Source organism: Coprinopsis cinerea (assembly GCF_000182895.1).
Source record: "Coprinopsis cinerea okayama7#130 chromosome 4 map unlocalized cont3.4, whole genome shotgun sequence".
Taxonomy (NCBI): domain Eukaryota; kingdom Fungi; phylum Basidiomycota; class Agaricomycetes; order Agaricales; family Psathyrellaceae; genus Coprinopsis; species Coprinopsis cinerea.
The window spans coordinates 2,663,582-2,677,601 of NW_003307541.1; the positions used below are offsets into that span (position 1 = coordinate 2,663,582).

At 51.3% G+C, this 14,020-nt stretch overlaps 8 protein-coding genes across 8 annotated transcripts; 1 reads left to right on the top strand and 7 right to left on the bottom strand.

The window, feature by feature from the left end:
• Positions 1-241: 241 nt before the first annotated feature.
• On the bottom strand, positions 242-2,133 carry CC1G_10035 (hypothetical protein; the record flags this gene model as incomplete). The annotated part of the gene is made up of 2 exons (XM_001836489.2): positions 242-1,716; positions 1,935-2,133. The coding sequence occupies 2 exons, from the start codon at positions 2,131-2,133 to the stop codon at positions 242-244; spliced, it is 1,674 nt and encodes a 557-aa protein (XP_001836541.2).
• A 1,236-nt stretch (positions 2,134-3,369) lies between these two features.
• Positions 3,370-4,689, top strand: CC1G_10036 (hypothetical protein). Its single transcript, XM_001836490.2, has 6 exons — positions 3,370-3,474; positions 3,539-3,727; positions 3,780-3,834; positions 3,884-3,904; positions 3,958-4,422; positions 4,478-4,689. Exons 1-6 carry the CDS (start codon positions 3,388-3,390, stop codon positions 4,621-4,623), a joined length of 963 nt encoding a protein of 320 aa, XP_001836542.2. The 5' UTR covers positions 3,370-3,387; the 3' UTR covers positions 4,624-4,689.
• Positions 4,690-4,711: 22 nt separating this feature from the next.
• CC1G_10037 (cytoplasmic protein) lies at positions 4,712-6,004 on the bottom strand (the record flags this gene model as incomplete). Its single annotated transcript, XM_001836491.2, has 6 exons — positions 4,712-4,882; positions 4,958-5,240; positions 5,295-5,433; positions 5,488-5,564; positions 5,615-5,690; positions 5,749-6,004. The coding sequence occupies 6 exons, from the start codon at positions 6,002-6,004 to the stop codon at positions 4,712-4,714; spliced, it is 1,002 nt and encodes a 333-aa protein (XP_001836543.2).
• Positions 6,005-6,165: 161 nt separating this feature from the next.
• On the bottom strand, positions 6,166-7,611 carry CC1G_10038 (B-(1-6) glucan synthase; the record flags this gene model as incomplete). Its single annotated transcript, XM_001836492.2, has 7 exons — positions 6,166-6,435; positions 6,523-6,605; positions 6,655-6,745; positions 6,809-7,045; positions 7,099-7,156; positions 7,210-7,312; positions 7,368-7,611. The coding sequence occupies 7 exons, from the start codon at positions 7,609-7,611 to the stop codon at positions 6,166-6,168; spliced, it is 1,086 nt and encodes a 361-aa protein (XP_001836544.2).
• A 762-nt stretch (positions 7,612-8,373) lies between these two features.
• CC1G_14452 (hypothetical protein) lies at positions 8,374-9,056 on the bottom strand (the record flags this gene model as incomplete). Its single annotated transcript, XM_002911408.1, has 3 exons — positions 8,374-8,553; positions 8,713-8,765; positions 8,996-9,056. 3 exons carry the CDS (start codon positions 9,054-9,056, stop codon positions 8,374-8,376), a joined length of 294 nt encoding a protein of 97 aa, XP_002911454.1.
• Positions 9,057-10,058: 1,002 nt separating this feature from the next.
• On the bottom strand, positions 10,059-10,474 carry CC1G_10039 (hypothetical protein; the record flags this gene model as incomplete). The annotated part of the gene is made up of 3 exons (XM_001836493.1): positions 10,059-10,213; positions 10,264-10,377; positions 10,429-10,474. 3 exons carry the CDS (start codon positions 10,472-10,474, stop codon positions 10,059-10,061), a joined length of 315 nt encoding a protein of 104 aa, XP_001836545.1.
• A 276-nt stretch (positions 10,475-10,750) lies between these two features.
• Positions 10,751-12,232, bottom strand: CC1G_10040 (hypothetical protein; the record flags this gene model as incomplete). The annotated part of the gene is made up of 4 exons (XM_001836494.1): positions 10,751-10,767; positions 10,820-11,706; positions 11,767-11,945; positions 11,999-12,232. The coding sequence occupies 4 exons, from the start codon at positions 12,230-12,232 to the stop codon at positions 10,751-10,753; spliced, it is 1,317 nt and encodes a 438-aa protein (XP_001836546.1).
• Positions 12,233-12,503: 271 nt separating this feature from the next.
• Positions 12,504-13,389, bottom strand: CC1G_10041 (hypothetical protein). The gene is made up of 3 exons (XM_001836495.2): positions 13,202-13,389; positions 13,087-13,153; positions 12,504-13,029 (listed from the first exon to the last, which is right to left on the bottom strand). The coding sequence occupies exons 1-3, from the start codon at positions 13,364-13,366 to the stop codon at positions 12,896-12,898; spliced, it is 366 nt and encodes a 121-aa protein (XP_001836547.1). The 5' UTR covers positions 13,367-13,389; the 3' UTR covers positions 12,504-12,895.
• Positions 13,390-14,020: the final 631 nt, after the last annotated feature.

The window sequence follows — 14,020 nt, forward strand, 5'->3', positions numbered from 1 at the left end:
GTACAGAGATATGACATACATGAGGCGCAGGAGCACGAAAAAAAGGTACATACATACATCATGGAGAAACGGAAATCGTCCATCTCGATGGGAGTGATAATGGGTTCTTTCACCCCTAGCCGGTGGTTCTCGCGATCATTCTAACATCGTCTATCGTCGTTCTTCATCGTTTCTGGCGGGTGGCGCAGGAGTATCGGGGGTGGAGGAAGGGGCAAGGAGGAATCCCAGGAACGGCAAGCAATCACGCGAACATCCCCCGTCTACCCCCCTTCCCCGCCGCGTTCACGGTCAAAAGCTGTTTAAACAGCGTGTAATCCAAATCGTCGCATTCTTGAGTGTCCCGATCGTCCACGATCGGGTAGGCGTAACTGTCGTCGTCGTGTTGGCGGTGGGGATGATAATGGGAGCCGCGGTCCCGCCGGGTGTGGGTGGCTTCATGGTCGCGCTGGTCGTCGTCGGAGGAGGATTGGGAGCTAGTCGTGCCGGTGCTGGCACGAGAACGATACGTGCCGTTATCTCGAGCGCGTGCCCGGGTGTGAGTGCGGGTGTACGGATCCGCCGCGGCGTGTCTTCTCTCCCGCTCCAATTCCTCTTCTTGGCTATCCTCACTTCCTTCTCCTTCTTCCTCCTCGTACGACCCGCTACCGCTGCTACTACTCTCACTGCTACTCCCCTGCCTCGTCCCCTTGGTCCACTGACAACTCCTCCGCTCTCTTTCCTCTCTCCTCCTTTCCTTCTCCTGCAACTTCAACAAAAATAGGTACTGCTCCATCTCGCTGGGGATCTCCCACCGCACTTCCTCGATGTAGTGCATCGTTCGCAGGTAGCTGGCTTTGTTCCTCAGCTCGGGTTTGGCAGTTGGTTGGGATTGGTTCTTTACTTCAGCACTATTGCGAGTAGCGGACGACGAGGAAGTGGAAGATGCGACTCGACGTTGAGCAGCAAGCCGACGCGCAACCTCGAGGCGGCGTCTCCAGAGTATCCTCGTTATCTCGGCGTTCTCGAGGACAGAATTGGAGAAGAAGGGGCAGACGGTTGGGGGTGGAACGGCTGGTTTGCGAGGACGACTCCGGGCGCCTCGCTGAGGCTGTTGCGCTGAGGATGATGACCTCTCCCTCTCCCGACGCGACGCTATGGATCTGGAAGACCGCGATTTGCGTATATCGGGTTTATCGTACGGTCCCACCCTCGATGTTGATGAGTATTGGGAGAAGAGTGAGCTGGAGCTCCCGCTGGGTTTGTGCCTCGTGGTGTTGGAAGTGGAAGTGGAGGTGGAACCCCGGATGTGCGTCGCGGGAGTGGATGTGACAAAGGACGATCCCGTCCCTGAGAAGAGCTGGGAGGACCACGATGCATGCAGGAGGAGTGGGTCGGGGCTCGTCGGTGCGACGTTGAAGTTGAACGAATTGGTAGAGTCGGAGTTGATGTTTGTCGATGAGGAACTCGTGGTGGTGGTTGTGGTGGTGACGTAGAAAGGATAAGAGTGGGGGTTCAGTTTATCGTTCACCATTTTGGTTCGTGGGTCGTTGGAATGGTCGTCGCGTTGGGAGTAGTCGTGTAGATCGTAATCGTTATCTTGGTTCGTGTTTCTCGTAGCTGACGTATATGAATGCGGGTACGTCGGCGATGGTGTGTTTTTGGTGGACGCAGAGTTCCTTCCCGTTTCACTCTTCTGATAAATCTCCGATGCGTCGAGCTCTCCTACGGCACCTGCACCTAAAAAAAGAACGAAGGAAAAAAAGGGGAAGGAGAAGGAAAAGGAAAAAGAAACGAACGCAGAGAACAATGGGAAATGGGATGGATGCGGAACAAAGGATGGATGGGGAAAAAGGGGGAACACGACATCATATCAACATTCATTCAAACATTTCTCCAAACGGACCCTTTGCCAAGGGATCCGGGGATTTAAACAGAGGGAGGTTTGTCATACACACCTTGAAATTGAAGGTTGGTCGACGGTACTGGAGGTTCAAGAACGGCCAGCTCGTGCTCCTCGACAGGATGTTGTCCTCTTGTTTCTGTGTCGCCTGGAATATGGAAATCGGCCGTCCCTTTTTCGAGGTCGGACGAAGATCCGAGTTGGAGGGTTGAGAGCCCTTTACAGACGAGGACGAGGAATTCTGGAAGAGGCATATTGGGTCACTCCTACGTCCCTCCCCCAACGATAACGAGGGTTTAAAAATCAAGAATGACGATGGTGCTTAAAAGGACGAGGAAGAATCTCTCGAACAGGCTCGGCGAAGAGAAGAAGAAAGAAGAACCCCGCACTTCGAAGAAGGGAGAAGGAAATAAAATTAAAAAAACAAACGATCGAGGACGAGTGGACGTACGATTTCAACAGGATTCCTCAATACCAGGCCGACTAGGATCGGGTATTGGCATACCACTAGGGACTGGGCGTACTCCTCGATCAGCTGGCTTCTTCTTGAATGATCAAACGGCTGCGACTAGATACCCAACTCTGGAATAGACGGTGGGGAAGGCAGCTAGTTGGGGTGGGAGTGGGTGCTTCTGGGGGCACTACGGCTGTCCGCTCATTCGATGGGCGTGCAACGCAGGGAGTGGGGTGGCCGGCTTCACTGACGGGTCCCGGGTTCTGGGACTACCAGACCTTCTAAATCCAATAACTTGAGATGCTTTGGGTTTAGGACGCGAATTCGAGGGTGATTGAGACGAGGCGTCGATGATGTATGATGAGAAACCGCCAGTCAGACGTTTTTGTTCTAGACTAGTTTCGATTCTAGTGTACGATACACACCTGCGGCGACGACCTCTCTCGTCGAGAGACACAGCAAAGGGGAGTCCAATGTGGAGTCCAACTTGTTGCCAGTAAAGTGCAGAGGCGCCAGATTTGCGAAGAGATATATACGACTTTTGAAGAAGCGCTCGTTAAGTTTAGAATCTGGGGTCGAAGAAGATCAAAGAAGAGTGATAGTGTTGGAAGAGGTAGAAGATCATCTTATATAGCTTCTCGAAGGACTATAGGAGAACCGCTAGAACCGACTCTCCCCCCTGATTGACAGCTCCTTTCCACTAGCGAGTCGTCATTGAAATCAGAAACTGCGGGTTCCAAGGTGATAAACAGGGAGAAACAGCATCTCTTTGACTCAAAGAATCTGCATATCATTTACAGGGTTTGAAGGACTGCGTACCTTGCCTCTGACCATAGGCTTTGCTCGTCCTGCAAACCCTCTTCCCCTTCAAAAAAGATGACAAAATAACGATTTGACGCTCATCACTGATGGGGTGCCCACGGTCGATCACTATTTTGGGCGGTGGCTGTGACCCTCGTGGAAGACCGAACCAATCGGCTTTCGTGTTCCCAGCCGCCCACGACGTCAAACGCCCACAAACCACGACGGGCAAGCTTGGACACAACCATGAAAGATGCCGATATGCATATTCTGCACAACAGCGACACCATATCTGTACACAACATACGAGTCCGAACATAACCTCCGCCTGGAGGAATGCGTACGTCTTCCACCACCATGGTGCTTGTTGAGAGTCTTGGAGATTGACGAATTGGATCAACCAGCGCAATTGCAAAGCTTTTGTAGACCCTTATGTCGAATTTGACGCTCTAACATTGTTCATCGACCTCATTCTGCTGAAGAGAGGCGTGTTCCGTCATTTGTTGTACAACCGCGGTTCAGAACCTAGGAGATTGAATGCTGGAGAACCCAAGAAGCCTCCGAAGAAGAGCGCGTGTCGAGAACGGGAGCTGGTGCGTGTCATGTTATGTTTTGCGATGTATGGGTTCTAAATCGTGTTGATAGAACCGAAAGGCACTGCTGCTGAAACTCGCTGGGGGTCTGGTCCTTTTGGATTCATGTACGTTCCTATTGTTTCTTCTCATTCAGCGGCCTGACGAGGTGGATAGACATTCGCTGGTGCTATTTAAGTGAGCTATTCAACAATGTTTCTTCCAATCTCATGCTAAACAACATGTCCCAGACCCAATCCCAGCCTCTGAACCAATCATCTGGACCGGCCCTCTCGTCACACAATTCTTCCTCATCTTCGCGGGAACGCTTATCGAATCACTCGCATTCCAACTCTCCATCCTGTTCCTCACATTCCTAGTCCTCAAGCTGGTCGATACCTATCGGCTCTGGAGATACAAGAAGGTCGCCCATTCAGATCCGAGACAGCAATTCACGTTCTCGCTCATACCGCTCTCACTATCCTATGCTTCTCTGACGAAGTACTTCCTGTTGTTCCTGTTGACGATCTGGCCACCCTCTTCGGCATATCCAACGTCCACACAAGCAACCCTCTCACCGACTTGGCTTGAAGCATTGTTTCCTAACAGCGTTTGGGTTAACAAGGTTTTACACCTGCTTGATGACGACAAGTTGGACAAAGAGTGGCTGGTCAGGAATGTCGTTGGGGGTATGTCTGCAGGGTTCGGTCTTCGAGGTTAGTTTCCATTCGAATTATCAAGCATAGCCAACCGCTAACCCCGTCATTTCAGTCGTACTTGACGATGTCCCTTCGCTTTTTACTACACTAATCATCCTTGTAGGATGGGTCGTCAAGACTGTCGTTTCAAACGCAGTTGGACGTCGTATAGGAGATGCGACCCTTCGACGCGCCTGGAGAACGTACAGTATACCCTAACGTTCACGCCCAACCCTGTACTTGTAACGTCTTTCGCCCGTGTATATACATTATGATCCAGTACCTAACCATTCCAGTCTAAACCCAATCAGTCAAGACCCGAGCCAGACCCAGAAGCTGGTGTTAGAGTGCGCCTGGCGGGTTGCGTGGGTGCAGCGGGGCCTCCGAAGAGAGAAGAAATCATGTCGCCCAGGGGGTTGGCGGCGTGATTTCGAGGTGGAGGAATGGCAAAGTACAACTGCGCAATCTCAGTCAAAGCCTGCGTTTAAGTTTTTTGGTTAGCATTTCGCTATATCAAAGTCAAGAGTTGGGGGTATGATGTAGAAGGACTGACCCTTCGAACTTCTGGTGCGACAAGGGGACCGCCCTTGCTCTGGTACGTCCCACACAACCGGACCCAGGCTTCTCGAGGTACTTTACTCTTGTCACCCTGCGCGCGTTGGCAAGTCAGGACGGCCATTTGGGAAAAGTTGATGAGCGAGTCTGAGGTCATGACAACTTCGTCGCTATCGCCTGCCGGGATCTTGGCCGAGTTAGATAACACTGAGTCTGGGAGGCCGGAGACGAAGTGGCGGATGAAGGCCTTCGCTGCGAGGACGTTGCCATTCTGGAGGTACCTAAGAGAGGGGTGTGAGTACTCCATTGTTTGGGTTGCGAGAGCCTGGGCTTACGGGATGACACCGCGGAGCGCGAATGGGCCGTATGTGGATGATGAAGCGCCCCATCGCAAGAACATCTCGGCGAGCAATCGCGCACTGTCGCGCGTCCCAGCCGCGAGCAGATAGGGCTCTGCAAGATCAAAGGATCCCTCTGGTTTCCTCGTTAAGTTCTCGAACCAATACCGCAAATAAAAGAATTCCGCACCTTTATCCAAGAGTTCACCGACATAGTAGTTCAATTCTGGATCACCGGCAGGGCAATCACCATGTTTCGCTGACCAACTGATATTCACTTAAGGGTTATCAGACACGTCAATGAGAGATAGACATACGCTATCGCTTTGTCGATAAGAGTCTTCCTCCAGGTATCTTCAGACCCAGTCAGCGCAATCAGCTGTGTAACCCTGCCTAACACCACATCGCCATTACATATTCACAATCACGTAGACCAACCGTACCGACTTACCTCTACTTTCCGGTGTAACAGTTTCACCCTTGGTATCATACACATCCAGCATAAACCCACCCAAGTCGACGCCAGAACCCGGTTGGCCCGTCTTGAGGAGTTCACGGGCACTCTGGAAGAGGACGTCGATCGCGGTGTCGTGTTGGCCTGACTTTACATATCTTGAGGCGAATGTGCGGGCTTTCTGGTGCGCCTCGTAGGGTGCAACGGGGATCTGCGGTAGGATTGCGTTTAGAGCTCGGGAACTTGACGCCATGGTGATGATGGACAAGGACAGAGATGAGTTCAGCGCTGCGGAGTTCTAATCACCGCTTTCCTCTTCACCACCATGATCGCGAGTCAAAATTCAAATGTAGAGTGAGTAGCGATTGGCATTGGATTGTAAGGCTATGATCCTGACACATGCATTGTAGATATTTAACATGATGTCTTGGGTTGGAACCTAATCTTCAGTTGGCCATTGTAGCCGTAAATGCCGTAGCCAGGCTCTTGGTTGTCGGAATAGATATGGGCGAACCAGCCGACTCCACCGCCTTTCATGTTCTTGAAATCGACACAGTGCGAGTCGAGAAGATCGTAATAGTCCTGGAAAATGGGATCAGCCAATCTATCGTCTCGGTGGCCTCCAACGAGCTGGACACCAACCTGTTCGTTCTGGATGTTGGCCACGGCATTGGGGCTATTTGGCTGGACTCCTTGGGATGTCACGGATGGCCAACCATTCTACTGTGCATCAGTTTCGGGATTCTTTGACGCGTGCGCTCGACGACTCACCTGGCTCAGGTAAATCTTCTTCCCCAACCCGTTGTTAAAGAACCAGTTGAGGTCTTCCATAACGATGGGCCACGACGCCTTGGCTGGGCAGACCTTTAATCTCTCTCTGATACCACTAGGACACACACTTACCCGTAGACGCCTTGTGCGAGAAGAAAGGCAGCATATGCGCGTCAATGAAGTCGACAGCTTGCAAGACCTCCTTCGAGCCATCGTTCTCTCGCTATGGATCGTGCGTATTAGCCACCGTTTTTTCCATCTTTAAATCACTGCTGGAGGAACTCACCGCTTGGTACCCGTAGGCCATCTCACTGACAGTAACCGGGATTTTCAAATTGGCCAGCCTCGACTTTGCATCGCGGACCTCTTGGGCAAGGCCCCGTGCAGAAATCGCCCAATCGAAGAGGGGCTCAGAGCCGAACTGGACGACCCGCGTAACGAATTTGGCCTTCGGGTTGGACTGGAGGACACTGAACAAGGCCTCTCGGCGGCTCTTGTAGATGTCTGTGCCATCAAAGCCGAACTGGAGTGGTGTCTTGGTGAGTGTATTTCCAAGTCAGCGAAGCGCTCGCTTACCCAGATCAAGGCGTGTACACCGACACCAGCAGACCAAGCCGCTTCGATCACGTTGTTACTGCCAGGAGTCGTCAGCACAACAAGGAAACTCGTGCAACCCAGAGCACATACTAGTAGCCCGGCTGGTCGCAAAAACCGTACAACCGGATGTAGCGTCCCTTGAATCTGTTTCGGACGTCGGTGAATTCCCTCCTGAGTTGATCCAAGCTTTGACCTAACGAATCATCTACCAGTTAGAGTCCATTAGAACGAGGAGAAGCAACACCGACAATGGGTAATCTCGTAGCTGACGCCTACGAAAGCGTATTCGGTGCTGTAATCACACCACCAGTTGTTCAAGGATGACGGGACGGAGCTGGGCATCTTGAACCCCAAGGCAGGGAAGCAGTTCGGAGGAGCGTTAGCTTGACGCGTGACCAAGGCGCTGGTGTTGCTAGCCGCAGGGGACGCGGACACCAGCGATACACCAATCGCCAGGGACAGGGCCAAGAATTTGGAGAGCAGAGAAGGCATCCTCGTCAATCAAAAACAGTGGAGACGTAGGCACGTCCTTGTTCACTACAACTCTCAAGTCCGACCACCCCAATTTATAGGTGATTGTCATGGAAGGCGGGCGAGCTAACAATACGTCTTTCCAACCTAACCTCCCTCGCTCCAAGTGCTTCTTGCCGCTGTATCAGGCATTTCCTCGGATACGGCGCATTTAACCTATCATGTAAGTCTGTTCGAAATAGGTCATGGAATTCGGAGAATAATCGCTTTTTATAGTGAACGACCCTTGGCAACCAGAATGGGCGTTGACAGAACAGATGTTTTTACGACATGCGGGGAGAACAAGACGCCTTCGCATTGTTGAGCTGGTGTGAGGGATTGGGATGGGATGGCATCTACCTTCGTTTCACATGTCTCCTGACTCGAAGGCTCTCACTGAGGCTTCGATGTCCATCCCCGTTGCTCAACGCCATAGAGTAACTCCCATTTCATTCCGCCCTGTCAGGCTTCAAAGTGTGGCTTGAAGCTTTGAGGCTTGGGTGATGCGCATCCAAGGAACTCTCAGGGGATGCGGCCTGACGGCAACTATGCGCTCTAGGAGCTTAAAATGAATTTGTTGGTAGGAGTAAAAGCTTGGCAAGCTTAGTGCAAATACCTCACGCCTTGAGCGTCGGTCGTGAGTTCGAGGATTACCAGGGCTGAGACTGAGGAAGTCCAGGGAGGTCGGCAGATCTATCCCGTTTTAGGAAATGGGTTGCTTCTTCAGCGGGGCCCCTGTGATTTTCACTCATGGCCTGTTTCTTCTTCCTCGCGTTGAACATGCATGTAGAACTTGGGATCCGCTCGGAGAGTTTTCGCGTGTGTGTGTGTGTGTTTCATACAGCACAAGACCGCTTGGATAAGTACCCTCGGCCCAGGGTTTTCATTCCTCTCCCATAGGTGTACATGTCTGAGCCCGAGGTGCTGTTACATCTACAGTACATGCTCCGTGGGCGGACTATGCAAAGGTCCGAACTCTTTTCTTCTGGAACGTTGGCGAGGGGCACCTCAGTACTCAGCTATACGGAGCCACAACAACCGGGCGTCATACCACAGCAGCTACGCTTGGATCATAGTACTCACAGATGAAACGCTGTGGCCGTGAAAGTCCCATAGTGTCTGGATGCTGTGAATGCCTAGTGCACCTACATACTAGTGCGCGCCCGCATAAGATATCGTTGTCCTTTGTTCAAGGTGGGAGCTCTAGACACGGAGGCATATAGGTGGACTGAAGCACCTCAATGGAGACTAGTATCAGTCGTGACAGGTCTTCCAAATCATTGTATCACTGTGCAACCATTCCAAGAATTCGGAATGTCAAAATCAAACCGCAATTGGACAATTGCAACTTGTCTGAGTCACCTACCGTTGCGGGTAAGACTCCCCGTGTACCTCTCCAAGTTTCCTCCGACGTGTGGTTTGAACATTGTTCTGTGGTACATAATTACCTGCAGTGTGCGAGTCTACAGTAGTGGCGAGCTTTCCATCCGCGCCTCGCAGCGACAAAGGACTCCGAGTGGCCGCGATCGCCTGTTCTATTTTTGGAAAGCGATCTACTCAAATAATCGATAAATTCGGATTTTATTCCCGCTGTGAACAGGCTGTCGATCCCGGTGCTGCGCTCATGTCGAAATGCACAGTTCTTTACGTTAGAGAGCGGTGGACTTTGTCCGACGACCCCTGCAACAAGGATGTCCTAGGCAGGAGCTCAAACACCAAACACAGAACAAGCCAGTCCACAGCTCAGCGGTGCCGCACCCACCGGCGGTACTGTAGCTGATTCCGCCATTCCAGGACCTTTGTGGACGGAAACAATCAAAGACTCATTGCTCAGCTGTGTCAAAGCACTATATTACTATTACGCTGTCTCGAATGAATATTCCCCGAATGGATGGAAAAATATTTTCATCATATCTTATCCAGCCCCAATGCATGTTGTCCGGTGGTGTATACTTTACTCGGGACCTTGATGAGACCATCCATCTTCTGCACAGACACGACAAAACTTTGCGTGAAAAGGTTTTGGAACGGAAAATGGGATGACATTACACATTAGTGAAGGGGTTCAGTGATACGCGTGCAATCTACATCTCTAAAGTCAGGGTGGCGGAGGCCCTGACGTTGAGTAGACAGTGCAGCATATCAAAAGCAAAAAGGGAGTAGAGTAAATCTAAGGGAACTAAACAGCGAAGTAAAGCAAGGGGATAACAATGGAGAAAGCGATAACAAGGATAGCGTTTCAAAACATCGAAAACAGAGGTAGAGAGACAAGGGGGGAGGGTTTCAAATATGAAGACACGGCGGAGAAGGGAAAAAGGAGGGAATGCCGTGGCAAGGTGAGCCCAAGGTACCTAGCACAAGGGACTGGTCCTTCGGCGGCAACGACATTGGTCGGAACCAACGATCTAGAGGACACTTGGGTTGAGCGTTCAGTTCGCCTGGATATTTTCTTGAGCAACCAGCCTGGCTGGATAAAGTTTTAAGAGATATCGGAGGGCGTCTTTTGCCGCACTGTCCTTAGCTGCCTGTAGGCTGGTGCCGTAACCGTGGCCGATGTTGAAAGGAGCCTCGGAAGGGGGCTCGACTGATACCACATCGTGAGTACATCGCCCACAGGAGGGTATGAAGGAATACCTATAACTAAACCCTGCCACTTTCCGGACTGTGCAGGCCATTCCTGGGCTAAGATCTTCCCGAGGCGTGAACCGAATAAATGCTGGATAACGTTGTTGACTTCGGTACAGGGGTCTGAGGGCAATATACTTATTAGAAAGCGAGATATGCGAACGAGTCACTAACGGTCGGGGTTGAGGTTGACGGGCTTCCTCTGATCGATAGATGACATGGCTGCTCTAAGGAATCCGGAGTGACGAGAAGAGATTAGTCTCAAGTCGGTTAGTGTACGAGGAGAATGCGAACAGCTCTATGGTCGAATGTTAAGTGAGAATGGACAGTGGTCGAGTGTCGAGAGCAAACGCAGATAACAAAACAACATACTCCCCACCCTGCCTTTATAGTATTCCCCCAGACCGTTCGAGTGATCCGTGTTACAGCTCTCGGTGGCAAGGCCGTTGCCTGGATAATACCCAATTATCACCAACTATGTACATTACAACAGCAGCTATCTAGTGCTGTGATCTGAGAAAAGCCAGTGAGACGAGTCAATGAAAGGTAGAAAAGGGCTACACACCATTGATTAAATAACCATTCGTTAGTGGTGGCCCATGGTTTTCCGCCGATGAGGGTAGCGCCATCGGAGCGTTCATGAGAGTGGGATCCAAGGGTATGTCCGCCGGCATGGTGACTAGGCGTCCCTCTTTCCTGAGACAGTCCTCGACGAGGTTGAGGAAGGACCGTCCTTCCCGCTCGACAACCTCGAGCATCCGCGTATCATCGAACTGGAGTTGATATTCCAGTCCGTCGCAAAAATCACGAATATTGGCGATGTGACTTCTCATGCGTTGATGGTACATTGCACGTTCTAGTGACAGCTGGGGAGGCGGTGGAGGTTGCATTGTCTGAGGCGGGAGCAGGGTCCCAGGTATCGGCATAGGCGGGTCCATGATTGGTTGTTCAACGATGTCCGATTGGTCGTCCTCCGAATCTTCTCCCTCTGGGTCGTGCTGTTGCTGGTCCCTTTCCAACGGATTAATCGAGTTGGATGCGATGCCTTCGTTATTTCCATTCGCCATTTGGTGAGTTCCATTGCTGGTACCCCCGACCATGTTTGGCGGCACGGTCTCGTTCGCCCGCTGGTTCGCCCAACCAAATGTCTCCCATATCGATTTAACCACCTCTGGCATCATTGACGAGTCGACATATGGCTCGTGGGCGAGGTGGTGACCCAACCTGACAGTGATAATACGCTGTCCTGGAACCCCGGAGTCACGAGAAGATATCAGTAGCCTGCTTTTGCAAGGATACCGGGTTTTGGCCATAACATCGCCCGTGCTCGTTAAACGTGGCTTGGGTCCTTGTGAATTCCGATTAGCCTTGAGTTTGTTTTTGTGCGTATCGTCCTGTGAGCACCAGAAACGGCTCTTATGGCCGTTGTTGATTCGTGGGTGGTCCTTGACGCTGTGATAGAACAACAGCTCTCTCTCGAGGGTACAGGGCTCTAGAAGAACGGAAACTCACGTAAATCGATACCCAGTTGTTCTCCAAATATCGTTCGTCATCGTCTGTACTCGTTGTCTATGCGACATGCCCGGGTCTTCCATTTGGCAGTATCCATGAAACTCGACATGAGGGCCCTGCTGAAACCGTTCTCGTAGGGCGTTCAACAGCTGTGGAATATCCCTATACGCTGTCGCTTTCTGTACAATTCGGTCAGTAATGTTCGGAATTGCATGGTATGGATGCTTCTTACCCTCGCTGAACTCCGCTTGTCCGTCTTCACCGTCTTTCCACCCACACTAGAGTCATCCTCGTCGTCGGATGTCCGTTTGCGTTTCTTACTGGGGGCCGAATCATTCCCTTGAGGATGTGTGGAAGTTCGAAGATATTCGGTGTTGATGACAGGCGGGCCAAACCCATCCCTGGGCGTGGCTGTTACGATTGCATGGAAGCGGGAAAAGGCTGGTGCTGAGGGAATTCCTGTCATTCCTTTGGGTTTTGTAAGGGAAGGCTGGGACGCCCAAATAAGCGCTGATGATAGAAGCTAGCTCTGAAACGCCTGAGCTTCCTGAAATATGACCATTAACGGTGGTCGTAGTTGAGTTGAACCTTGAGGTAGACGCTGAAGCCAAAAGATCAAATCCCTCCATAATGCGCCCGCTCGCGAAACATCACACATATTACAAACATTTCACGACAAATCCAGACTGAATTGGCCAATCCTCAACCATGGTTCAAACTTCAAACAACAGTTAGCTAGATCAGAACGGCTGTTCGATATCTAAGAATGAAACTTCTAGAATTAAACACGAGTACAAGAGCGCCAATCCTTATCTACCGCAGCACTGCGTTCCAATGACACCGTTGCGAAATCCCCCCGAATATGCCGTCCAGCCTTCCCCAAGGGAGGCAATGGACGATGTTATTCGCCACAGAATTCCAGAGCGACACGTCTCGTTTCGTTCAACTCTTGAGATCGCCGAACGTGCAGCGATCGTGGCAGGAGATTTCCTCCTTGCAGGGGGTTGACGGAATAACAGCCAAGTTGACAGATCGGACATGGAGGTGTGGAGCTCAAGCTGGTCACATCTCAGAGCTGTTGCGCAATAAATGTCCAGACTAACGGCAAAGTTTGCTGAGTACTCCTGTCTCAGTGGAAGCCGCTGTCATTTCGCTTCATTCCAGGTGTTCCTGGAACTGGCGAGGGAGAAGCGGGGATGTCGCCGTTGATAATGTCCTGGATAGACGCCTCTAAAGCATCCACTCGAGATGACATTTGGTTCACTGTTTATGCACCAAACCGTTAGAGCAAGTAGGAAATGCGAAATAAAGGCGCCGCACTTCGATCCAAGATCTGGTTGGACATTTCGTCGAATTTCGTGTCTAATTGTTCCAAGAGGTTTTCCACCTATCCAACGCTTAGCTAGGTAGCGGATACCTTGGATTCAGTACATACAAAGGCAGTCAATTCGTGAGGGCTTGAGATGTCCTTCGGGACGATCGCGCTAGGTTTGGTCGAAGTCGCCTGCTTTGAATTCACGACAGGCGTTTTATCTTTATCGGTTTCTGTAGATCGCGACGGTGTTGCTGGGACCTTTAATGGAAGCGCAGAGGACGACATAGTCGGCGCAGCGTTAAATCTCGTCCAGTGTAGTGAGCAAGGGGAACAAACAACGCGTTTGGCACCTGAGGCGGGGGCGGGACTGACAGTTTCAGCGGCGATCGAATTCAAATTCAATGACCGCCGCCGCACAGTCTGAGTTGCTCTTGACCAAACCTCAGAACTAAAGTTATAGCGGATCCTTTGACCAAACCTCAGATTTCTTTTTCTCTCTTGTGAAATCGAAAATTGCTCGCAAATTATCTGTACGTTAGCCCGAACTGGGGCGCCGTGTTGGGTATGTCGTCAGTCTTTTCTGTAAGATGTTTCCAGCTCACCAGCAACAAAGGCCCTACCTACCGCTTATGCTGTTCATTTAACACTTTACGGGGGCCATGAGGCCCAAAGGTCCTCGATTCTGCGCCTCAAAGGGCATAGGGCGTGTTCGCCGTTGACAGTGCTCCACCGCCTTGCCTCAACAGCAAGGTGACGATCGACTGCTCCCAGGACCTTGATATTACATTCGAGGTCACCGGAAAGAGAACGTTGAGAACTATCATCTTTAGATGGGCCGCCTGACATGTGTATCTTGTCACTTATTGTGCGTTCGGTACTTCAACCATTGAGGACCTTTCCCAACCTGGAAAAACCAGTGTTTGGGACGTGCAAATCCGT